This window comes from Lynx rufus, unplaced genomic scaffold (genome assembly GCF_022079265.1).
Source record: "Lynx rufus isolate CCGP_SWC_20201006 ecotype Redwood Valley unplaced genomic scaffold, mLynRuf1.p SCAF_6, whole genome shotgun sequence".
Taxonomy (NCBI): Eukaryota; Metazoa; Chordata; class Mammalia; order Carnivora; family Felidae; genus Lynx; species Lynx rufus.
Window position 1 is genome coordinate 14,488,098 of NW_025814878.1, and position 27,355 is coordinate 14,515,452.

Consider the following 27,355-nt stretch of genomic DNA (forward strand, 5'->3'; position numbering starts at 1 on the left):
CAATCAGCCTGTTTCTTCCTTTTGGTCTTAATAATCCCATCTACTGGTAAACCGTGGCCCACTGAATGTTTTGCTCTATTCAGTCAGATTAGCCACTCTGCTCCCTTGGGATAAAATGTGGAAGGGGGTGGAAAGAGGTATTCTTCCCAGTCCACTCCTCCACCTTGTTCAGGAAGCAGTAGAAGTCCTCTTCCACAGACACACACAGAGAAGAGGAGCTGAGTTGCTACCACTTTGTTTCTGTAATGTTATTTACAGGTTTGTTGTTGGTACTAAATCGGATAGTGTTGCTGATTGTATTATTCATGTGGCCATGCTGAAAAGACCTAAGACATTTGAAGTGACTCTTCAGAGATGAACTCTACAAAGATCTCTACCATGGCCTGTAATCTGTAGCCAGACACAATAAACCTTTATAGTCTCGAATCACTGGCACCAAGTCAGATGTTACCAGGGCTCTTTCTGATAATTTTTTAGCCCTTAGCTGTCTTCCCAAGTAAAGAGTCAAGTTAACAGATAGAAATTACTTTCACTTTATTTCTTCTCACAGCCCTTGCATGACTCCAGGGGGAGCCTTTAACCAGCTGCAAACTCAGTATCATAGTGAGAAGCCTGGTTTATACTGAATACAGAGATAAAAGATACAGTTTTCTCCTTCTTCCAATAGTCTTTACCTCCAGCTTCTCCCCTTTCCAGCCCTTCAGTTCAACAGATCTAGGTCACAGCTGTGTTTTCCTATGGATTTCATTATGATAATATCATAATATAATTGGTAGGTTCATGCAGACTCATTTCCCAGAAGAGGAGTCAAGTCTGCGCAGTCAGCCTTTCTATTTTACTGGACTTACTTGGCATAATCATACGTAGTTCCATATGTAGACATATGCACGTATAATAGAAGACATGTACCTGTATCAGACATCCTGCTAAATGCATAGATACATTTCATAAGACTGCATATTTTTAAATGAAGAAAATTTATGCCATTATGAATTAAGACCTTTACTATGAAACTGATTTTGGTTTTCTCTGAGGAAGTTGGTGCTCAAATTGCGTTAGAGGAAAAGTTTTCAGTGATCTGATCTTAATGTGTTAGTAATCTATATGGTGTATTAATAGTGGATTTGCCCTTTAGAGTCCACTGCATTGGCTCTCAAAATTACTGCCTTTGTGTGTTTGTAGAGACTTCATGCTACCCATAACTTGATGGAATTGTTGGTAGCCAAGCACCCAGGAATACCTCCTACCTTACGAGATGGCAGACTTGAAGAAGAGGTAATTAATTTTTTATTCAGTCTATAAAAGAATTTTTTTCAGACTTTATCCATCTCAACATTTATCCATCTCATGTAATGTTAATAATCCATCTCATTAACATTTCCTAGGGCATACCACATCTAAATAAAAGTAATGATATTTTTTTTCTGCTACTTTTATGTTCCAAAGTTTGCCTCGGTTGGTAGAGAATTGCATAGAGATTTTGGATGGTAGACATTTGCAGTACTCCATATTATGTTGTTTCTCTTGTAATCCACTTGCAGTTATATGGTAACTGCTTTTGTAGATATGGTTGTTGGTAGCCAGCAGCACATGGAAAGAAAAAGGCAAGAAAGAAGGAAAGGAAGGAAGACCTTGTTGATCTCATGACAGATCTGCAAAAGATGTGGTTTAGTAAAAATAAAAAGCTTTGCACTTCCTCCACCTTTCTGTGTATTACCTAGGCGTAAATAAATTCAATCTTTCGGTGGTGTTTCTTGTGTCCTCTCAAAGAAGTTACTTCTGTAGTGAGTCTTGCTTCATTGGAAAGAATGGTACAAATTATTTCACTGTAAATTGTTAATGAGCCTGATATGCTAGTGGCCCCATGGATTTTTACCTTTTTAAAAGTCAGAGATAGCAAAGCTAAAATCAAAAGAGTAGTAGATACTTTTGAAATGAATTGAACCTGTAAGTGGGACCTTTTTTATTTGAATTAAAATACAAAGTGAGATTGTAGAAGTGTGTACAGGCCTTTCTTGATGTTAGATGGCAATCTAAGTGTTGGAGATTTTGGAGTGAAATCTTCTTCCCTGTGCAGGCGTCTCACCTTACATACATCAGGAATTCTTTGCTTAAATGCCTTCAGCGACAGGAAGCTCTGGGAGGCCATCGAGTCTGTTGGTAGATAGCTATGATGATCAAATAATTATAGCCAAGGAATTTTAACAGAAATTAATTGGGGGCGCCTGGGTGGCGCAGTCGGTTAAGCGTCCGACTTCAGCCAGGTCACGATCTCGCGGTCCGTGAGTTCGAGCCCCGCGTCAGGCTCTGGGCTGATGGCTCGGAGCCTGGAGCCTGTTTCCGATTCTGTGTCTCCCTCTGTCTCTGACCCTCCCCCGTTCATGCTCTGTCTCTCTGTCCCAAAAATAAATAAAAAAAAAAAAAAGAAGAAATTAATTGGAAGGTTGTGACAGGAACAAGAAAAATGCATCATGAGAGAAGGAAGAAGAAAAGTGTATCGCACTGTCTAGATATATTTCCAAGGAGACCATAGTGTCAGTTTTGCCTGACTCCTATAGAATGTGAAGCCACAGATCCAAGAAATTATCTACTTCAACCTCCAGCTCTTGCAAATGAAATAACAGAAGCCCAGGGAAGTGGCTAATCCAAAGACATGTATCTGTTCAGTTGAACCTCATGAAACTGCCATCTTTGTAAGTCCAAGGGTCTAGTGTTGACAACTTCACATGGCTCAACCCACTTCTAAGTGGAAACGTTAGGATTTCCTGTTCAGTAGTCTTTCTGGTTTTCCTCCCACTATCCCATATCACCTTTGATCCCCTCTCTTTATTCATAGTTTCAAGAACCAGTTAAATATTTCAGTTAAATGGAAGAGAGTAGAGAACTGTATAAGTTTCCTAGTGGGAATTAATAAGGACAAAAGTTTTCAGTATTTCTTTTGCTTTGCAAGTAATGTGATCCTTCTTACCTGGGAAAGTTGAAAGGGGAAGAATTTTTAAATCCTTTTGTATTAGTCAGCTAGGGCTGCCTTAACAAAATACCACAGGCTAGGTGGCTTAAACAAGAAGAATTTATTTCTCACACTTGTGGAGGCTGTGAGTCCAAGACCAAAGTGTCAGCAGCAGTGGTTTCTCCTGAGGCCCCTCTCCTCAGCTTGCAGATGGCTGCCTTCATTTGTGTCCTCACATGACATATCCTGTGTGTGCTTGCATCTTTGATGTCTCTCCTTTTTTTTTTTTTTTCTTTTTTCTTAAGGACACTAGTCATAATGGATTAGGACTCTACCTTTATGATCTCATTTAACTACATTTACTAATTTAATTACCTCCTTAAAGGGCCCTATCTTCAATTTGGGGGTTAAGGCTTCACCGTATGGTTTTTGAGGGAACACAGTTTAGTCCACAACGCCTATGTTACTGTATATTCTCAAGTGTTATTTCTCAGCTGAAGTAATTCCAAGAAATTGAAATAAGTAAGTCAGACAAATTCTAAAATGTTGTTTTGTCTCATTTTGAACTACTACTGTTCTTCCCATTCCCCCCCCACCCCCCCCACCCCCGCTTTTTTTTCTGGTTAAAAACTTAGATAGAAATTTGGGAAGCAGACCTTGGGATTTCTTAAATTTTGTGACTTACAGGTAGATGTGATCTCTTTCATATATATCCTAGGAATTACTAGCATGGTTTTTATGTCCTTGACAGCATACTTGGAAGTTTTGTGCTTAAACTGTGTTAAGTAACTTTACATATATAAAATAACCACATTGTTCTTGCAGCATTATACTGAATTCTTTTCTAGGCCTGGAATGAAAGTTTATATTTGTTTCCTGTTTCAACACAGGCCAAACAGCTGCGAGAGCATTACATGAGCAAGTGTAACACGGAAGTTGCAGAAGCACAGCAAGCTGTGCAGCCGGTGCAGCAGACCGTGAGGGAGCTGCAGAGAAAGGTGCGTCCCCAGAAGGACTCCCCATACCTGAGCATTTCGGGTTGTGTCTTGCTTTGGAGAAGAACTTGAACTTTCTTACTCATCTTGGAATTCTTAGCACCTAGGATGATGCCTATCCCATAATAAACATATATTTGCTGTTAGCAGTGTTTGTTGATTGAGCAGATGCGTAGAGTCCACGGCCATACCACCCTGAACGCGCCCGATCTCGTCTGATCTCGGAAGCTAAGCAGGGTCGGGCCTGGTTAATACTTGGATGGGAGCAGATGCATAGATAAATCATCCATTTGGAAGTTGTTCTCTTTCATTTTTTTTTTTAAGTTCTGATGGGTTTTCTCTTATCTGGTGAGATAACAAGTTGTCTTTTCAAGAAAGTAAAGACTTGCCTCACCTCCTTCTGATCTTAGTGTGTATATTTACAAAATCTTTTCTTTTAAGATGTCAGAACATTAGAAACATGGGTATTTTTCTTATGGAACACGTGCCATTTGTCATTTCTAAATTTTTTTTTATGAAATCAGTAGCAAGCCTGAAGAGGAGGCTACACAGAACACACAGTCTTTTTTATTCTAACCAGTTACTCCACATTTTATTCTTCCTAGTGCATTAATTATTTAGTATTCAGGCATATAATTTTGCCAGTTATCAGAGTATTATGGAGTAGAATCTAGTTCAGTTGGTTGAGGATTAGCAGGATGTCTTTATTATGCTGAGAAAGAGACCTGCCACCTTTTCAAATATATACAGTGAATACTGAGTTTTCATTTTGATAATGTATTTTGTTAGCACAACTTTGTTACACAAGTATATATACAGTAAATTCTCATTTATCCACAGTAGTCAGGAGACAGGTGGGTATTCTCTTTATGTATGCAAAGGTAGTACACACCCATTATATATAGAGTATACAGTCTATATATATTTCCTTATAATTCCTTGGAAAGTAGCATGCTGTTGTTTCCTTTGATTTTTTTCACAGCACCTTTCCCAGTGACAGAAACATAGTAATGGGATGCCTGGGTGGCTCAGTCAGTTAAGCGTCCGACTTGGGTTCAGGTCATGATCTCATGGCTTGTGGGTGCAAGCCCCACATCAGGCTCTGTGCTAACAGCTCAGAGCCTGGAGCCTGCTTCAGATTCTGTGTCTCTCTCGCTCTTGCTCTCTCTCTCTGCCCCTCCCCCACTAGTGCTCTGTCTCTGTCTTTCCAAAATAAATAAATGTTAAAAAAAATTTTTTTTAAAACCAAAAACATAGTACTGAAAAAACATGAATTGATCAGCTGTTGTCTTTTTTACAGATTTATTCAAATTCTCCTTGGTGGCTGAATGTGATCCACAGAGCAATAGAATTCTCTATTGACGAGGAACTTGTTCAGCGAGTGCGAAATGAAATAACCAGCCACTACAAGCAACAAACTGGGAAGCTTTCTATGTCAGAGAAGTAAGGAAATAGTACAGAATAGAATAACTTTATGAGTAGTGACCCCAAATATTCAGATCATTTGATGTTAAGAGGTGCAATTAAATATCAGAACATACTGTGGTTACGAACATCTGGATTTTACATATTGTTAAGAGTAGATTTCAAACTAAAACATTAGATATAAGTCTGAAAAAGGAAACCTGTTTTCTATATATGACTCATCTTAAAATATTCCCTTTTTAGTGCTTTTTTTTTTTTTTAATATACTTAAAGTATATTCTTTGTATCTTCATTGGACACACCCAAAGCCAACTCTAAGCAAAGTCTTGAAATAGACTTTGTTTTGGAGAATTGAGGTAAGGCATTCATGCTTCCACTGTGTAACTCAGCCCCACAGACTAATAACCATCATAGCACCACAGGGGCCCAGGTTTTGTGTTCTAGAGTTTCCTGCGGTCTCCCCCATCTTTCTCTCTTCTCATCAACGCTCACCATTCTTCAGAGTCTTTGTAGGTAAGTTGCATTATTGCTTTTGATGTAGAAATGGTGAATAATTATTTCCAAAGACCAAAGTTATTTTTTTTTTCAAAAATAGTTCAATGGTTTAACCCAAAGGAATGTCGGGCTAATGTGAGGAATTGAGATGTTGTGGCAGGACTGTTGATTCTAGGGAGGGGACAGAGAGAGGATCTTTTATTGCTTCTCAGATCATATCCCAGTATAAGGTCAGCCTTGGGATTAGTGTTAGTTTTCAGCATAAGAATATCTTTAAAACGTTTTAAAGTGTTTTCTTTTACTCTTTTAAAAGCCCTTCCAAATGCCTACTACATTTTCCATGTGCCATTACTAATTCAGAGGTACAGTCATCCTCTTTTTCACCATACAGAACTTGACGGCTTCATTTCTGAGATATATGCAGGACATTATACTCTTCACTGCACTTCGTTTTTCTCTCTTAAACCCAAGAGTCACCATTCCAGGATAAGTTGTCATTTAAGTCGTGATTCATTTTATCCAGTTTTAGAGCTATATACTAATGTGTTCTGCCAGCGTTGTGGAATTAGCTGATAAGAAAATATTAAAATTATTTTGAAGGTTTTTTTCTTAAATCACATAGAAACTATTTAAATGTTGCAAATTCCTGTATATGTGAACATAGTCCTGTTAAAAGTAGGTCCCAGGGCTATAATGGGACCTATAGGTAATGTAAAACATACCATTTATTACACATTTTTCTCAGAAACATTAGACGTCAATAGAAAGTAAGAAAACACTTCCAAATGTGTAACTTATGCTGTATGCTAACTATACTGGAAATAAAATTAAAAAATTTTTAAATGTATAACTTACATTACCTCTAGGTGAGTTAATGTTTTCTATATTAAATATACATTCAAAGATTATTTTAGCACTGCTGCTGTGTTTTTCAGTGAGATCAGAGTCTCAGAGTCGAATTATTCATGTTTGCTTCTTAACACTTCTTAGGAAAGGAAAATTTTAGTGATTAAGAGCACAGGTGGATTCTTGAGTCAGGGTGCCTGTGTTCATATCCCAACTCCCCCACGTACTAGCTCTGTGACCTTGGGAAAGTTATTGAAGCTCTTTGTGCCTTATTTTCCTCATCTATAAAACCACACAGCATTGTCGTGAGGATTAGTAAATTAATATCTGCAAGGTGCTTGCGTACTTAGAATAGTGCATACCATTTAGTATAATGTTATTATTATGTGTTGTTTTTAACTTAAAGTATTTACAAGAGAGAATATAGCTAACACTGTTAAATGCTGATCTGTGATCATTTTTTAGTCCCTAGTTGCATAATTTGTGAATAATACTGATACCTAACCTAATTGTGTTCTTGTATCCCTGTGCAAATTCTTTTAGAAATTATTGAGCACCTGTTCTGTATCTATTACATATTTTTTACAATTTTTTTTTATTTTGTTTTTAACATTCATTTTTGTGAGACAGAGTGTGAGTAGGGGAGGGACAGAGAGAGAGGGAGACACAGCATCCAAAGCAGGCTCCAGGCTCTGAGTTGTCAATGCAGAGCTTGATGCGGGGCTCAAACTCACAAACTGTGAGATCATGACCTGAGCTGAAGTCTGACTCTTAACCAACTGAGCCACCCAGGCGCCCCAGTATTACATATTTTTTAAAGATATGATCTAATTCTTATCTTCTAAATATTAGCTTAATGAGAAGACCAACCCGTGAACAATTTGAGAAATATGAGTATGTGTAAAAACTTGAAGATGACAAAGGACTAAAATGAATGATATTCTCAATAAACTTCATGGACAGAAAGAAATATCGATTAGTGTTGTAAAATACTGAGGAAGCCTTCAGAAAGGAGAGTGGACTCTTTTGAACAATTTGGAGAAAAGTGTCTATGGCATTTTAGGAAGGAGAAGGATATACTCTTAAGCCAACAAATCCAATTTGTATTTTCATTTTCTGATTTATTATTCTAGGCTTTCTTTCTTGTTTCGTAAACCCATTCATACACACCCATACATTTCTTTCCTTAGCACATTTTACTCAGTTTATCAAAAACAGTTAAGAGCATTGTGTTTGGGTTTAACTCCTAACTGCTACATGATAACTTTTAACTTTAATTAAATTATTTTGATTCATTAGGCTTCATCCATAACATGAGCACAATAGTATCTGTTGAGATTATATAGGGAAAGAGCTTGGCAAAGTGCCTGACATCATATAGTGAATACTTAATAAAATGTATATATATGTAAATAATATAAATATATGTGATAACATACATATATACACATATCACATATATATGTGTGTACGTATTTGTAAACTCTTTGTAGCAAGGAATAGAACTCTTGGCTGTTTTTCTTCTTTTCAATTTTTCTCTTTATTTTTCATCCTATAATTCCTTCTCCGTATAAAACAAGAATTTCAGGAGGGACATTTGTAGTAAACCGGCATTAAAAAAGAAAAAATGTGGCAATCTTGGTCTTTCAAAGACACCTGAGGCAGAGACAGATTTTGCAGACTCTGTTTTAGGTCCTGAGGACAGGGACTATCGCAATTTTGGTATCTTTTACAGTAAATAACCCAATGTTGTTATACCTTGTCTCCTAGTAGATTGAACATACTACTAAAGTAAATTCACTCGAGGTAGGCTATGTAGAATGTTGCACAATTTCTTTGACACTTTGACGATCATTTTGTGAATTTGAGGAAATTGACCCACTGTTCTTTTGTTTGCCTTGTGTGGTGATGCTGGTGATGTGAATCAGGTTCCATGACTGCAGAGGTCTTCAGTTCTTACTTACAACACAAATGGAAGAGCTGAATAAATTCCAGAAGCTAGTAAGAGAGGCTGTAAAAAACCTGGAGGGACCTCCATCTCGTAATGTTATTGAATCAGCAACAATCTGCCACCTCCGACCAACCAGACTTCCTCTCAACTGGTAGGTGACAGGAGACGTCATGCAGTGAAATGGCATCACTCCATTATGCTAGCGTTCTTCTGAGAGAAGAACAGTGGCTCATCTAATAAAAGTTTCTTCATTTAAATTCAGACAAAAGTGGAAAGAGATGTATTATTAATGTACTTTTTAAAAAATTCTCAAGAACCACATACTGAAAACTGTGTAATATTTTTTAACGTTTATTTTTGAGAGAGAGACGGGGTGGGGGGAGGGGGGCCTGGGCAGAGAGAGAGGGAGACACAGAATCTGAAGCATGACTGCGAGATCATGACCTGAGCTAAGTCGACTCTTAACTGACTGAGGCACCCAGGCGCTTCTGTAATTTTTTTTCTTAAATGGCCTATTTGTTGTAAAGAAAAAGTGAAATATAAAATACTAATAAGCCTCTTTTAGAAATTACCTTGTTGTTATGTTTGCAAGTTATTTCTCTGATCATTTTTTTTCTTTTTCAGTTGTGTCTTTTGTAAGGCGGATGAATTGTTCACAGAGTATGAATCAAAGCTGTTTTCCCACACGTGAGTTCTCTGATTACCATCAGGAAAGTGAAACCATTATAAGACTTGGTGTTTTGATTTATAAGACTGTGTTTTCCTCATGGAACCTTCCTGTGTTTTTTTTTTCTTTAATTACATCAATTCAGTAAACTTTGGCATGTGATCATTTAACATGTTCAGTTTTACTTACATAAAAGTTATTTCCAAATACTCATGTCATCTAATAATGTGTGATGGAGGGACAGTTTAGAGGAGTGACAGATTCTCAAGTCCAACACATTGTAACTCAGATCCCTCCCCACTATTGTGGGCGGATTACCTCTCTAAGCCTCAGTATCCTCATTCATGAAATGATAATAAAAACAACACTTACCTCATTGAGTTGTTTATGAATATTAAATTTTAAAATGCACATAATTGCTTAGCATAGTACATGGTAAGAGTTCTATAAAAGGTTAGTTTTCAATATACTTTCTCCAACACAAATTTGAAGTTTTCATCCCATGTCAAGGATTAAGGTACCCAGTGAATCATAATAGCTATGGTATAGCAAAATTATTCCTATTTTACACACAGAAATTGAGAAAAGGCTAAGTTCTGGTCTCCTTAAATAAACAGATCAACAGTGTACTTTGAGATCATCTTATCATTTTGTTGTGTTTGTTTTTCCATGGTCGGTGGTGGTGGTAGTTTGTGCTTTATATTATGGTAATTCTCATAGCTAGATTTTAGCCTGAACTTTATAGCCATTTTTTATGATGTCAGACTGCTGGTCAAGACACTGGACAAATTTATTATTATGCCTCCAGTGTTTTCAGAATTGCTGCAGTTTCCCAAAGACTTGAAGGCATGATCTTGTAGACATGATATTGAAAGTTATTGATGAAAAGTTATTGACCTTGCTACTCGATTGGCCCTGCCAGTAGGACTTTTACCATGCTCGTTACCCACTGACAGTAGTTACTGTTGTTTTGTTCTCGTTTGTTTTCAGAGTGAAAGGCCAGACTGCAATATTTGAGGAGATGATAGAAGATGAAGAAGGACTGGTGGATGATCGAATACCCACCACCAGCCGGGGTTTGTGGGCAGTAAGTGAGACAGAGCGATCTATGAAAGCATTGCTATCATTTGCAAAATCACATAGATTTGATGTTGAATTCATTGATGAAGGAAGTACTTCAATGGATCTTTTTGAAGCATGGAAAAAGGAATATAAGGTATAGTATTTTAATATTTTTTCCAATATTAAGAATTTTTCTTCTTTATATTATTACTATTTTTCTCTCTTCAGTTTTTAAAAATCTGCTTCAGAGACTTGAGGTATCATAATTTCTCTTTCCCTAAAATGTAATGGTTGTTATGAAGAATAATAAATACAATAGTACTGAACAAATAAGGAACTTCTATATATTAAATTACTAAAAGAAAGTCATTATTAAAATGAAATTGATATGAAGCCTTGTAATTTAGCTGTGAAAGTGTTTCATTCTTCTTAGCTTGATCTTACACTGCAATTCTGTGAAAGTAGAGTTTTGTTTGTTTTTGCTGTCTTGTTTTGCTTTTGCTCTGTGAGTAATAACCAAACGCCAATAATTTCGAAGATTGAAGAACACAGTAAATATTTCTCACCCTACACCACTGGAAACCATTGCAGTTGATAAAGTAGAAAGTGACCCTTTATGTTTATATTTTGATAATTTTGTCATATTACAACTTTGCTTGAAATGAGATTCCAAAATTCATTGATTTTGAATTATTCTTTATATTTGGATTTGTTATCCATTATCCTTCTTTGAAGGTGAAATCTGTGAGGAAATGAAAGAACAGTTTTATTTATAATATTATAATTCCTTTTATATATTTCTTTAAAAATCTGAAGGTCTTGACTTTTAAAGCAAGATAATAATTTCTATCCAGAAAGAGAAAATATGTGGTCTGTAATATCATTTCATATGTTTGGTAAATTGGGGGATAATACCTTTATAGTTGAAATCATTGATTCATAGTAAATTGTTTCTTCTCACATTACTATTCTAAATGCAAAAGCACATTAACATAGTTAATTATAGCAAGTGATCGGAAGAAGACAGTACTCTGTACAGTATCCAATTGCCCCTGCATTTTTCCTCTGCGCTTGTTTTGATGACCTCCTATGTCTGTTTTCTCAGATCTTTATGAATTTTTTCTCTGTAACACTGCAGACTGAACTCTCGTACAGCAATGCAAATTAATAAGCTACTGTTATACACGTCAGTTGGGGTCTACCTCAAAGCATAATGTTAGTGAAGAAAGCATATCAAAGATTTTACACTGATACATTTCCATAAATTTGAGAAAAATGTATAACCAAATTATTAAGAATGCGTAGATTAGTATAGCTCCAGTGAAAAGTACAGAAGAGGGAGTCCAGTTCAGAACAGTGGTTAGTCCACTGTAGGGATGAGGGAAGAATATGTGAGGGAAGAGTGATACAGTTAGGGAGGAGCACAGAGGCTCGCCAAGGCATTGGTATTGCTCTTTCTTAAATCGGATGTTGAGTACTCAGTTGTGTATTTTAGTAGTCTCATTATCTCATATATATATATATATATATATATATATATATATATACACACACACACACACACACACACACACACATATACACACACATATGTATGTATATACATATATATATATGATTTTGAAAATGTGAAATAGTTTATAATAAAAATATTTCTTAAAAAAATAAAGATTCCACGAGGCTAACAATGACCTACGAAGATCTATGGTGCCACCAAGATATCTTTGGGTGTTCTGTTTCTAAGATTCTAAAGACACCATATTATTCTGTGGCCTATGGAGGTTATTCCGTCATATGTCCTCATCTTAAAAAATGGCCCCAAAATTGCTTGTGTCTTAGACACAACTTAACGAAAAAATGTGTATGTCTTAGACTTCACTGAAGACTTTTGATCATGGCACTTTTCAGTGGTTTTAACCAATCTTAATTATGTGCATTAAATACCACTGTCTTCGTGTTTTCTTTCAGTTGCTTCATGAATACTGGATGGCTCTAAGGAATCGTGTATCTGCTATTGATGAACTTGCAATGGCTACAGAAAGACTGAGAGTGCGTCATCCTAGGGAGCCAAAGCCCAACCCACCTGTTCTTCATATCATTGAACCACATGAGGTAATTTGCAAGTAAATCACAGAAAACAGCACAGCCAATAAGTGTCACAAAAATCCAAGGCCCATAGAAGAGAGAGTCAAGGCAGTGATCTCTTCTTTAAGAATGCGTTTAATCTCTGCTCTTAGTTTAAACCATATAAAAGTGATTGGTTTTGTAGGTTAAAAAAGACAAGGAGAGAAATATCCTATCTAACATATGCGTAGAATTTACTATTTTGGTTTGTTTCTCTCCAGATTGCATATTTGTGTTTTTTTGAGCACCTTCTGTATGTCAGAATCTTAAGGTGGTCTCAGTCAGTTTTTAGACCTGTGTTCTTGCCTCAGTTTTTTCAGAAATAGAAAAAGCTTCTGTAAGAACAATCAAAAACTTTTCTTTTGCGGGGCCCCTGGGTGGTTCAGTCAGTTAAGCGTGCAGCTTCAGCTTAAGTCTTGATATCATGGTTCGTGAGTTCAAGCCCACCATCAGACTTTCTGCTGTTAGCACAGAACCCGCTTCAGATCTTCGGTCTGCCTGTCTCTCTCTTCCCCTTCCCTGCTCACATGTGTGCAGGCGTGTGCACATGCATATGCGCTTTCTCAAAAATAAATGAACATTTAAAAAAAACCTCTTTTTGCAATTTTCCTTTGTTATGATGAACAGATAGTAATAACTTATCTTCTAATAAATCTCTCTTTATATCCCAGGAATAAAAAATGACTCTTCCAACCTTTTCTCTCCCATATTTAAAATATTATTTCCTTTATAATTTTATTCCTTGTATGTGTTTTATCTTTTAAATCTTTTTGCTTTTCTAAAGCTTGGAGACTATACCTTAGTTAAACTTAGAAATACTCATTTTTTTGTGTGTCAGCCTTTAAACCATGAATTGTAATTTTTTCCTGTGTAACCAAATTCCTCTTATTTTTGTAATCTTCTGTCTGCTATTTTCTACTGGGCAAAAGAAGGACGGGATGGCGGTGGGGATATGAGTGTGTGTGTGTGCAGGGAGAGGCTGCCTGGGTTTCATAAAATCGCTCTGACCAAAGCAGCAAATCACTTAGTTTTTCTTTATCTCCTGGGTATTACTGAAAAATGGTACATAAATAGAATTTGGGTTGATTTTTATCCAACTTCAAGTTTATGGGGAAACTTCGTATTTATTAAAGTTTGTCTTCTGTAGTGCAACATATATAGAGAGAGAGATTCCCTTTTGAAATATCTAGTATCCGTTTTTGCAAATTTGAGTTTTCATATGTCAATGGATTTGCTTAAATAGGACACCCTTGGGGCGCCTGGGTGGCGCAGTCGGTTAAGCGTCCGACTTCAGCCAGGTCACGATCTCGCGGTCCGTGAGTTCGAGCCCCGCGTCGGGCTCTGGGCTGATGGCTCAGAGCTTGGAGCCTGTTTCCGATTCTGTGTCTCCCTCTCTCTCTGCCCCTCCCCCATTCATGCTCTGTCTCTCTCTGTCGCAAAAATAAATAAACGTTGAAAAAAAAAAAAATTTAAAAAAAAAAAAATAGGACACCCTTAAATTATTGAGGAAGAATTGTGCATGTTTAATAGAATAAAATCTTTCTAAGAGACAGTAAAGAAGTTGTTTTGTTTTTTGTTTTTTTTTTTTTTTAGGTAGAACAAAATCGTATAAAACTACTAAATGATAAAGCTGTTGCTACATCACAACTTCAGAAGAAACTTGGGCAGCTTCTTTACCTAACTAACTTGGAGAAGGTATTGTGTTTAAAAGATGCTACTTTTTCCCATGCTGTATACCTGTAAACCTTAGTGACTCTTTCCTTTTAATCTATTAGTCCCACAATTAATGGTACAGCGTTTTGTTTTTAATCAGTCTTTTGTGTGTGTGTTAATTGTATCAGTCAGAACACAAGTTATATCTACACTAGCTACACAGATCACAACAGATGATATTGTGTTATACAGATTCTATAAAGGATGTGTACTGTAGAGTATAGAAGAATGTAAACAGATTGTAGTTCAAAACCTTGAATAGTGGAAGTATTACAACATACCTCTAGGCAAAGGTTACATTATATAATCTCCCTCTCCTCTCTCTCTCTATATATATATCTATATAGAGATGTATGTATATGTCTATATATAGATATATATACACACACGCATTCCTTAATACATAAATAGATTTTTAATTTGTTATTTGGAATTATAAAATGTTTGGAAGGCTACTAAATCAGAAAATATAACAATGAATTATTTAATGTAATTCAAAACACATTTTCTGAGTTGTGAGCAACATACTGTGTTGGACATTGATGAATGTAATTCCATTTGATTGTGAGAATAAATAGCTTTTGACAGTACCTTCCAGAAAGAGATACAATAGATTTTTGGATAGGACAAGTGAAGGAAAGCAGTAGACTAGAGTTGGTCCTGAAAACTGATACAAAATACATTTAAGTGGATCTGTAAATCCCAGTGGTGAGAAAATGAAAAGTTGAACATTCATTATAAGTAAAACAGCACGGTGGCTAAGAAGATAGTCTTGGGATCCAGACAGTTCAGGTTTGGTTCTTGACACCACTATTTTCTACATGTAGGTCTTTAAGTTATTTACCTTTCTTTGCCCCATCGTAAAATGAGAATAATAACATTATCTTGCAGGACTTTCTTGAGGACTGTGTAAATTAATATAGGAAGAGTGCTAGAGCAGTTCCTAATTTATTAAGCACTTACTAGGTCTTTGCTATTAATATTATTATATTATTACTAATATTACTATGATGACTGCTGTTATCCTGGCAGGAGAAAAAAGATGGGAGAAAACTTAAAAGTCGGTCTCATGCAAAATGCTAGCACTAGAGAAATAACATTTGGAAAAAATTTCTTCTTATTCCTAAATGTGAGTTTTTTTAATGTTAGATTTCTACACTTTACATGTGAAAGTCAAAACAAAGAAATAGGTAATTGTTAGTTATAGGATATAAATCAGGATATCGATTTGTTGAATGGGTTTTTTTTAATTAAAGTTCTAAGTAAGAATATATAATCTGCCTAGAAAACCCAATTCAGCTAATAATATAAGAAAAAAACATTTAATCTGTAAGTGAAGGAAAATCAAATTAAGCTCATACCATTTCCTGCCACCAAATAGGGAAAGATTTTTAAAATAACATTCCACAGGGGCGCCTGAATGGCTCAGTTGGGTAAGTGTCAGCTCTAGGTTTTGGCTCAGGTCATGATCTCATGACTCATGAGTTCAAGCCCTACATCGAGCTCTGTGCTGCCAGCACACAGCCTGCTTGAGATTCTCTGTCTCCCTTTCTCTCTGCCTGTCCCCCACTCATGCTCTTTCTTGGTATCTCTCAAAAATAAATAAACCAAAAAAAAATTTTTAACACTCCACAGTGGTGAAAGGGCAGTGAATGGATATTTTGTGTATTACCAATGGGAATATAAATTTATATAGCCCTTTCCCGAAAATACTTGGACATATATTAACAATTTTAGATAATTCATAGCTTTTGACTCAGTAATTCTTAGAACTTTTCCTGAAACAGAAATTTGGGGGGTAAATTAGATATGAGGATATTTATTACAACATTACACTCGCTCTCTCTCTCAAAATAAGAAAGTTGAGAGAAAAAAATAACAAAATTAAACAAAAAATAAAACTATAAATGGAGTATAATCCCAATTTTATGTGACTGTGTTTAGTTAAAGTAAATAAAAATAGTAAACTAAACAAATTTTCAAAATTTTCTGGCAGTCAGCAGGGACTTATTGAGCACCATTTGACGTATATACATTATAGTAGGAGTTTGAGATAGAGTTGGTCCTTGGCCTCAAGGAACTTAATGTGATTTGATGTAATTTGATGTAGACAGATCATAAGCACTAATCAAATAGTGATTTAATAAGATGTTAGTTAGCAAGTCAACTAAACTTGGGAAATAAAATATAAATTAATCACTTAAAGCAGAGCGGTATACATTTAAGAGCTCTGAAGAAATTTAAAGATGAACGTGTTACACTGTTGATCAGCAGTTTTCAGTATCAAGTAAGAGAAAACTGGTAAATTTCCAATAAGATTTCAAAGCATAAAGAAGGTCTCCAGTACATAAATATTGAGTCACTGTGTTGTACACCTGAAATTAATATGTGTCAATTATCTCAGTTAAAAAAATAAGTTGTTCAGAAGAAATTTTCTGAATACTAAGCAACCACATGATATCTTTAATACTCTATTTATTTGAGGACTGCTACTTCTATATGGGAATAGCAGTGATGTCTTGCCATTACCTTAATAACATTTTGTTTTTAAAGACAGTAGAGACCTATAGAAGCAAAAAGGTTGAGGTGAAGTGACGTTCTAGGAAAGGAAGAGCTCTTTCTAGGTTAGCTGAGATTGCTGGCCATTGTCTTGCCTGAAAACATTTGCCATACCTGGGTACAGACTGAGATTAAGGTCAGTATTGCAGAGGGACTCAAACAGGAGAAAGAGAAATCAGTAGTACTTTTGATGGCCAGGTGAGTTAGTATTAATTTTGAACCTAGAGGAGCCTCAGATGCACAACAAACTTTACTCGTTTGCTAAGTGACACTTGACAGTTAGGCCTGAAGTAGAAATACACAGTGAAATCTTAGTTTCACAGCACTCAGGAAACAGTTCATTCCCAAGAGAGCAAGGAGCCAACAATGAACATAACAGGTCTTAACCACTGAGACATTTGAAACCATAGTGGCCTGCGTTTTTAACTAAACTTAAAATAGATCCCCAAAACCAGCTCAGTTTTTTAATGGATTGAGTAGCCACTCACCCCTTAACCTAACTGCCTACTGGGGGAGGGGTAATCCCTGTGAAGGAAAATAACATCTAATTTTGTCAGTTTGTTGTATATAAACAAACTAGGAAATGTAGCACACAATAAGAATTTCCAAGAAATGTGCAAGGCAGGAGAATGTGACCAGTAACTAAAAGGTAATAAGTGGACAGTCAGAGCAGATCTATAAATAATCCAGATTGTGGACATAGCAGGAAAGGACTTTAAAGTAATTATGATTAATACATTAAAGAGAGGAAAAGCTAGACAACATAGATAAAATGAACTAGAATATATACAGTAGAATCAAATGGACATTTTGGAATGGCAAAATCCAGTACCTGAAATTAAAAACTCGTTGGATGGTGACCAGACACAAAATGACAGAAGTAGTGAAATCAATTATTGTTCAACAAATAATACCCAGTTTGAAGAAGCATATAAATAAAAGTAAAGAGCGCATAAAGTGAAAGATGTGGGACACAAGTCATATGATTGGCATACATGTAATTGAAGCTCCAGGAGAGAAAGAGATGAAATGGTACTAGAGCAACGTGAAGAAGTAATGGCTAAGAATTTTCCAAAACTGAAAGGTAATATGATAATATCTTACAGATTCAAGAAGCTCAGAAAACCCCAAACAGAAAAAATAATTTTTTTAAACACCTACGAGTATCCTAATCAATCTGCTAGAAACCAAAAATAATGAAAAAAAAAAAAAAAAAAAAAAAACTAAGCAACTAGAACTGGGAGAAAAAAAGAATAATACTTTCAAAGTAGCACCATAAAAATGGTGACTATATACCTTCTCCTTGTTGACTACACAGGGAAACTGTTTTCTTTTAGCATTTTAAAGATGTCATTCCACTGTTACCACGTTTGCATAGCTTTGCTGTGTAACCAGATAACAGTGGAAGAACATCTTTAAAATACTGTTATAAAAAGTGAAACAAAGGGGTGCCTGGGTAGCTCATTGGGTTAAGCATCCGACTTCGGCTTAGGTCGTGATCTCACGGTTTGTGAGTTTGAGCCCCGTGTCAGGCTCTGTGCTGACAGCTCAGAGCCTGGAACCTGCTTCAGATTCTGTGTCTTCATCTTTCTCTGACCTTACCCCACTTGTGCTCTGTCTCTCTCTGTCTCTCAAAGATAAATAAATGTAAAAAAAAAAAAAAAATTATGTTAAGTAAACAAAAAGTAAAATAAAGATGTTTCTAGATAAAGACTGAAAGAATTCCTTCCCAATAGACTCACACCACAACCAATATTAAAGGGAGTTCTTTGGACTGAAGGGAAATTATACCAGTTTGAAGGGAACTACAGGAAGGAACACAGGTTAAGAGAAAGCATAAATATGTAGGTAAATAAAAAAGAATATTGACTCTGCAAAGCAATAGTACTGTTGTATAGGATATACATCATATACAGAACTCTGAAAGCTATAACTGTAACACAGAGGAAGAAGGTAAGCAGAGCTAAACTATTACAAGATTCTTCCATATGTTAGAAAAATGGACAAAAAAGTCAGTAAGGATATCTAACATTTGAACACTGAACAACCATGACCTAAATGACACAGACCAGTTATACCCAGCAAATACAAAATACACTTTTCTTAGGAGTACATGGAACAGTCACCAGAATAGACCTTCTGCTGATTCAAAGAACAACTCTTAAGATTCTTAAAGGATTAAGATTATGCAAGATTATGTTTTCTAACTAAAGAAGAATTAAACTAGAAATCAATATGGAAAGATAACCAGGTAACGAACCAAATATTCAGAGATTAACAACACACTCCTAAATAACCCGTGAGTTAAATAAGTCACAATGGAAATTAGAAAACGTTGTGAACAAAAATAAAAATTAAAAATTATGGGGGCACCTGGGTGGCTCAGTCGGTTGGGCGTCCGACTTCAGCTCAGGTCACGATCTCACGGTCCGTGAGTTCGAGCCCCGCGTCGGGCTCTGGGCTGATGGCTCAGAGCCTGGAGCCCGTTTCCGATTCTGTGTCTCCCTCTCTCTCTCTGCCCCTCCCCCGTTCATGCTCTGTCTCCTCTGTCCCAAAAACAAATAAACGTTAAAAAAAAAAAAAATTTTTTTTTTTAAAAATTATGTGACAATGTGCAGCTAAGGTGTGCTTAGAGGAAATTTATAACTTTAAGTCAGGATCTGCAAAGTACCATACGTGGGACAAATCCAGCTCACTACCTGTTTTGTAAATAAAGTTTTGTTGGAACCCAGCCACACTCATTCCTTTACATATTGTTTATGGCTGCTTTCATGCTACAATAGCAGAGTTGAGTAGTTGCAACAGAAACCACATGGCCACAAAGCCTACAGTATTTACACCCAGGCCCTTTTTCTTTTTAGAGGGAGAAGGATCATGCATGAGAGGGGGAGAGGGGCAGAGAGAAAGAGAGAATCTTAAGCAGGCTCCACGCTCAGTGCAGAGAGTGATGCAGGGCTCAATCCCACAACCCTGGGATCATGACCTAAGCCAAAATCAAGAGTCAGACGCTCAACCAGCTGAACCAACCAGGCCCTTTGTGGAAAAATAGTAATCGTACTTCAAATCTAAAGAGAAGAGATGTTGTAAATTATGATAAATTATTTACAGAATGCTACATAATGCCCTTTATTATATGCATGCCTGTGGATAAACTCCCGCACTGACTTTTGGCCATGTGACACAAGCGTAGAGATTTGCAAAGTATGTGCACATTAGAGTTTTCCCAACCTTGTTGCTCTTTGGAACTCTGAATCTATGTGAAGCAGCACAAGTTATCTTTCTTGAGGAGCAGAAACCTCAGCTCAGCCCTCTCTCCAGACTAGCTAGTCTTCTGGCTTCTAGACATCAACATGGCGCCATAGTGCACCATCCAGTCCCAGAGCACACAGGTGACCTATGGAATCATGAGAAGTTCATGTTTGTTTTAGCCACTCAGATTTTAGGTGGTTGGTTATATGTTATCTGAAACCAAAATCAACAAATAGAAAAAAAGAATAATTCAGCTTTTTAAAAAAATACTTATATTTTAGTTAAAGGAATTGTTTTGAACACATTCAGTTGCTGAATCTATGCACAATTTACCTTTTTTTTTTTTTTAACTACTTGCAAAAGTCAAAGGATAATCAAAAATAATTTTTTTTTAAATGTTTATTTGGTCAGTGAAACCACAGACTTACAACTTCAGTGATCTGTGAGTCATTTACTTTCTTTTATGGTTTCCTCAGCATTCAAACCTGACAATTTGGTGACCTTTTTGAAGCTCAAAAATTTTTGAAATAGTTATAAAGAGATTTTGAAGAGAACTATTATACTTCAGTATAATTTCCAGGCGAAGTAAGTCTCAAATCAAAGATATTTTGCTTTGCCCTAATGAGATTACAAAAGATACTGAAAAGAAACCTAAGGAGACCTGTAAATAAATGCTGCCTCTTCCCAAGTCTATGATCACAAACCCAGTGGATGTACAGAATAAATACTATCTTTCCAGTTTTTAAGGAGCCTTTATTTCAGAATTCCAAATTACATTTTTTAAAATAATACATATTTATTTATAACAAAATTTAGCTTGAAAATAAAATTTTGAGAATTTACCTTTTTTTTTTTTTTCCAACGTTTTTATTTATTTTTGGGACAGAGAGAGACAGAGCATGAACGGGGGAGGGGCAGAGAGAGAGGGAGACACAGAATCGGAAACAGGCTCCAGGCTCCGAGCCATCAGCCCAGAGCCTGACGCGGGGCTCGAACTCACGGACCGCGAGATCGTGACCTGGCTGGAGTCGGACGCTTAACCGACTGCGCCACCCAGGCACCCCGAGAATTTACCTTTTATATCACATTGTGCTTTTCATTTTGCCTGCTATAATAGTCACATATATAGTAATATGATAACTTTTAACAAACTTTAATGCAATTTATTTCCTTTTTGTTGTTGTTGTTGTTCCTTGAATGTTATTTGTAAAACCTGGGAATATTAGTATTAAGTATTTTTTTTTTTAATGTGTATTTATTTTTGAGAGAGAGAGTGTGAGCTAGGGAGAAGCAGAGAGGGAGAGAGAGAGACAGAATCTGAAGCAGTCTCCAGGCTCTAAGCTGTCAGCACAGAGCCTGACACGGGGTTTGAACTCAGGAACCCTGAGATCATGACCTGTCATGGTCACTGAGCCACCCAGGCACCTATAATAATATATTATTAAATCACCTTAATTACTAGATTGTTTAAATAGAAATTGCCAGCATCTACTTTTATAAATGAGTTATAAAATGCATATCAGGTTTTAAAATGCAACTAACCTAGTTTTTATTTTTTTGAACAGTCTCAAGATAAAACATCAGGAGGCATTAATCCAGAACCTTGTCCAATCTGTGCTCGGCAGCTGGGAAAACAGGTGAAGTAATAATAAATATCATATGCATTTATAAAACACTTTACACTTTCAAAGGCATTTACCTACAATCTCTCTTTTTTTCTCATACCAGTTTTACGTCCAAGGCAAAAATTCCCTCCATCTTAAGATAGGGCCAAAGGTTAGGTGATATGCTTTAGTGCTACATATGCCTGAGCAGTGTTCCTCCTTAAGTGATAGGTAAAAACATGTTTCTAGAATAACCCCATGTTTTTCATTAAAGGTGCATAGTTTTGCTTGTTTCCAGTCACAAGATCGAGTCTAAGTAATTTGACTTTGTCAGTTTAACATGTTTATTTGGTAATCGTACAGAAATATAGCATATATAGATTTACGTAAGGTATTACAAGGGTATAGTAATATGGCATTTACTTGGGATTATTAATATCTAGTAATACCAGGCTTTAAAGTATAAATAATATCTCTCCTGGGGGAATTTAGATGTGATTTTTACAAGTCCATTATGTCAGTTAAGAATATTTCTTTTTGAATGTTGGTGTACAAATGTCTATAAACTTAATGGCACCGTATTAGCTTTCCTCAGATTCTTTTATCCTACCAACTGTGATTTTTGAAAGTATAAATTTCTACTTTGTATGATAAGTCAATGTATACAATATTAATTTTAATTGCTCCTCAAAATTTGAAATGAGTAAAAGTATTCTTGGCTGTTTTTTCTATGAACTGAGAGTAGAAAGTTAAATATATGAGCTCCACATTCTGACCAGCAATAATCAGGAAAAAAAGTACCTTTTAGTTTACACAAGTTATGCAGAAAGTGAGATTTTTTAAAGGACATTTTATTGATAATAAATCTTAGATAGATGCTACTTTGGAAACTGAGGCTAGAAATGTACAGACCCTGGTGATTTCTGAGAAAAGTCACTGGTGAAAATGTGATAAAAGTGATAAAAATGGAAAGAATCATGATGTAAGTAGTATCTTCTTTACTTTTAGTTTTGATGAGATTCATGCAACTGGATGAATCAGAAATTTTGTTTAATTTATGTCTTAAACATTTCCAGTTTTTAAAGTTCTTTCATATACATTATTTCATTAATTTTAGTACAGCCCATATTGTAGTATAAGCTGTATTTCCTACACTTAGGAGAACATTCTGGACTATAATAAGAGTAACAAAACTTTACTTTTTTAACTCTGTTCCTAGCCACAATCTGTAGGAAATCTAGATTAGCTTCCTGGTTCTCCTGTTCCCCTCCTGATTTAGAGAATCGGTCAGAGATAACTGGCTATCCAGATAATCTTCGGTTATCCAGAGATAATCCCTGCAGCCATTGCCAATTGTCTGGTCTTGGGTTTGGGCTGGTTCAGTCAAGTCACCCCTGAGGCCCCAGCGCCAGGTGTCTCTGGTGTCTCCTGATTTGCAGATATAGGTGAATTTATCTTGTTCAGCTGTCCATGCGAAGCTGTCATGAGCCACAAAAGCTCTCTTATTGGAGGAAGTGCCCTTCACCCCCACTGGCAGTGGAGGCACACAGGTACAGCAGAGTGCTGCTGTGTCTACAGAAATGCGCGTGAAACAGCTCTTTAATTTTACTGCAGCTTCAACTCCTGACGAATGGCACGAGTCCCTGAGAGCACGTGTGCAGCTGAACAACGGCATGAACAGCATCAGCCAGTAAAGCCCCAAACAGCCCCTCCCCCTTGGCAAAAACTATTTTAAAAACAAGTTGATATGCCTCATTTTTCTCTTCCCTGACTGTGAATTCTTTCCTAAGGGGCTTCTTAGTCTGTCCTGCAAAATTCCTCAGGTGGACCCACCCATGCACCTTCTTTCCATGCACGTCCATATGTGTCCAAACCCTAGAAAAATACAGCTTAGTGCTTAGGGACCTAGTCACTCATAACACTGCTCAGTTGTTGTTGTTGTTCACCAGGGGAGAAAGTTAAATAACTTGCATAAGGTGTACAGCTTTCAGAACTGACCTCTCACCTAAAGCCAATAGACTTCTGCATCCCTCATTGCCTAACACAGGGTGTCTCCATGGTATATTCCAAGAGTCAGAATTATTGTACTTTTCTTGAAATAGGGCAAAGGGGTATCAAAAATGTCTTTTTATTTATTTATTACATTTTTTTAATGTATCCAGAACCACTTTTATTTTATTTTTTAAATGTTTTCTTTATTTTTGAGAAAGTGCAAGTGGGGAGGGGCAGAGAGAGAGAGAAAGGGACAGAGGATCTGACGTAGGCTCTGCACTGACAGCAGAGAGCCCCATGTGGGACTTGAACTCACGAGCTGCGAGATCATGACCTGAGCCAAAGTCGGATGCTCAACCAACTGAGCCACCCAGGTGCCCCCCAGAACCACTTTTAAAATAAATGTGAGATACTAGCCCATCTCATTATCAATATAATGATTACTGTAACATGTGAAGTTGTAAATCCATTTAATGAGTTATATAGAATATACTGATGATGATATTATCTCCAAATTAATGTTGTTCTCAGTCCTTCCATCATATCTGCTGTTACAGTGCTAAAAGAGTAATTTGCAGAGGCGCCTGGGTGGCTCAGATGGTTAAGCGTCCAACTTTGGCTCAGGTCATAATCTCACAGCTCGTGAGTTCAAGCCCCACATGGGGCTCTGTGCTAACAGCTCAGAGCCTAGAGCCTGCTTCCAGTTCTGTGTCTCCCTCTCTCTCTCTCTGCCCCTCTCCCGCACTGTTTCTCTCAAAAATAAACATTTAAAAAAATTTTTTAAGAGTAATTTGCATTCTTCCTAAATACCGAAATGAGAACACCAACTTAGAAAATAATGGTTGACTGGCTGTTATGCTCACAGTTAGTGTGAGTGGAACTAAAGACTATGGAAGCTTACTCTTGTTGGACTAAAAAATAGTTAATTTTAAAGTACAACTTAGCGTTTATGACTTAAAGAATATTAATGTCATAAAACATTTAGGAAGTGAAATGACTCCCTTCTCTTTTTAATATGTTTATACATTGGAAGGCATCTTTGATAGCATCTCACTGAGGTATGTTCTGTGTGTTTTCTTTTCCAGTGGGCAGTACTGACTTGTGGACACTGCTTCTGTAATGAATGCATTTCAATTATTATCGAACAGTACAGCGTAGGGTCTCACAGAAGCTCCATTAAGTGTGCCATCTGCCGCCAGACCACATCTCACAAAGAAATCTCGTACGTCTTCACCTCAGAGAAAGCCAGCCAGGAAGAGGACATCCCTGTGAAGGTACAGTAGGTTAAGAACGTGTAGAAGCATAGTCAGAGCAATGTAATAGGAATCCGTAACTAGCAGTGAGAGCATCAAAATCAGAACAAGGCTGGCACAGTGACTATGTGGAAACCACTGTTCCTGTCCGTAGAAACACTGCCCAAAAGCCTCAGCTTTACCATCTTTCCTTTCTGTGTGGGAGAAACACAAGAATACTTTTTCAAACATGGCTAGCCATCGTCAGGTCCACTGTGGCAAGCAAGTAACATTTTAGAATTTCAGTTCTCCATCATCTTCAATAATATTTCTGTCTACTACAAATATAGCTCTGATTAAATTAGAGATTTACTTAAAGAAAGCTTTTTCCTCATTCTTTCATTTACCCTAGATAGCAGGGAAAAAGGGTGAGCCCAACCTAATTGGAAGAAAAAATATAGTGGTTGCTAAAATTAAGACTGTCACAAGAAGGAGATAGTATACTTTTTTTTTTCTTTTTCATGTTTATTTACTTACTGGGGGGCAGGGGTGGGCAGAGGGGGAGAGAGAGAATCCCAAGCAGGCTCCTTGCTCAGCGCAGAGCCCAATGCCAGGCTCGATCCCACAACCCTTGATCATGGAAACCTCTTGGGGGCTCAGTCGTGACTTGAGCCAAAATCAGGAGTCAGATGTTTAACCGACTGAGCCACTCAGGTAACCCAAAAGGGAGATAGTATACTTTCAAATGACATGGATTGGTATTTCATGATATAGCCAAAACTTGGCTTTATTTTCCTAATTTCTCCCATGCTTCATCTAAAATTTTAAGAAAGTGACTAGAATTTGAAATCCAAATAGGATCTGTACTTGGATTTTCTGTCTAAGGGGCATCTATTTGGTAACAAACCTTTACTAGAATTCTTTGTTCTTTGTCTTCCTTAAACATGCTTTTTTTTCCTCCCTAACCAAACTTAGACAAAGAACAAATCAATATATGATTGTAGCAGGGAATAGGGGCCTGAAGGAGTAGTTGAGAGTTAAAAATCCTTATTTTTAAGGATTGTATTTTTTGAAGAAAATTAACTACAGGTTGAAACTATCAGGAGTTAGGCAGGTGATAGGATTCTGCCACGTGAAAAAAGTGTGGTTGAATTGAAGAATATGTAATTGCTGTTTATTCCTACTATTATTGAAGTAAAACCTGAAAATGTCAGTCACATTGCTCTCTAGTGTGTTGAGATAAGCAGAATCCCGACGTTGAAATGAACTTCCTTTCATTCATTCATTGATTCATTCATTCATACCATACGTGTTTATTGGATACATTGTGTGTGCCAGGCAGTGTACTGAGCCTCACTGATACAAAGTACATTTCTGAATAAAACGGACATGATTGCTGCCCCCGTGGATTTTACAGTTTGACAATGTTGGGGAAGGAATTTGAGTTGGAGCAGGAAGCACAGACAGAACACAGATAATTAATATATTAGAATCATGATCAGCCCTACAAAAGAAAATCAAACCTGGCTCCTCTGAGGGAATGACAGTTAAATAGATGTCCAAAGAATGAATGAATGAACCCAGCTGGGGTGAGGAGAGAAGTGAATTAGTGGGGAGGAGGCTGCAGCCAGAAAGAAACCAGCAAAAAACAATACATAGAACGTCTATACACAGAATTCTATACATAGAATACATAGAATGTCTGAGACAAGAAGGAACTCGGTGGAAGTCAGTGGCTGCAGTGTAGAAGGCACAAGGGACAATTGAATGAAATGCGTCTGGAAACCAAAAAGGGGCCAGAGGCTGAGGGGCCATCTGAAGATTTGAGAATTTTCTTTTCATATGAACAGAAAGGCATTACATGTTATAAGCAGAGAAGTATCATGATTAGATTTGAATCTTTAAAAGATCCTTTTCCTTGTAGTGTGGAAATTAGATTAGCAGGAATAGAAAAGAATGAAAAAAACTTTGGAGAGACCGGTTCAGGAGGCTGCGGCAGTAGCCGTGGTGGCTTTGATTAGGTTTCTGGTCGTGGAGACAGAAGGAAGCAGATCTAGTCATGAGATATTTAAAGTAAGGTGAATGGTAAGGTAGAATGCTGGAGGAGTTGATGAGGCAGACTTTGTAGGTGACCCCCTGGTTTCTGAAGTCAAAAATCAGGTGGATAATAAGTAGTACAGTTGCCAGTAGATGGTATTTGGAAGAAGGTATATTTAAACATGCTGTGTTTGAAATGCCTAAGATACTCAAGTACAGCTGTGCAGCACAGCCACTGGCATAAGTGATGTTGGAGGCTGTGGAAGTGAATGAGATTACCCGAGAAGAGACACAGAAGTTAGCTTCAGACCAGGTCCCGTAGGACTCCAGGGCTGTTTGAAAGTTGAGTAAAAGGGGAGGAGCAGAAAAGGAGACCAGGAAGGAACAGCTGGGGCCATGGGCAACTGAGGAGCGTATGCTGTCCACAGAGGCCACAGGAGGACTGCTTCAGTGA

The 27,355-nt window shown here is 36.9% G+C and overlaps 1 protein-coding gene across 2 annotated transcripts in view; it reads left to right on the top strand.

Moving 5' to 3' along the window:
* SHPRH (SNF2 histone linker PHD RING helicase) overlaps positions 1–27,355 on the top strand; it is a 96,119-nt gene that overhangs the window by 45,028 nt on the left and 23,736 nt on the right. For both annotated transcript variants that reach the window (XM_047101284.1, XM_047101285.1), the window contains exons 16-25: positions 1,183–1,275; positions 3,841–3,948; positions 5,246–5,388; positions 8,640–8,813; positions 9,287–9,349; positions 10,320–10,545; positions 12,360–12,503; positions 14,109–14,210; positions 21,602–21,673; positions 24,718–24,906. In XM_047101284.1, the coding sequence (XP_046957240.1) occupies positions 1,183–1,275; positions 3,841–3,948; positions 5,246–5,388; positions 8,640–8,813; positions 9,287–9,349; positions 10,320–10,545; positions 12,360–12,503; positions 14,109–14,210; positions 21,602–21,673; positions 24,718–24,906 (1,314 nt within the window). The remainder of the gene's footprint in view (positions 1–1,182; positions 1,276–3,840; positions 3,949–5,245; positions 5,389–8,639; positions 8,814–9,286; positions 9,350–10,319; positions 10,546–12,359; positions 12,504–14,108; positions 14,211–21,601; positions 21,674–24,717; positions 24,907–27,355) is intronic.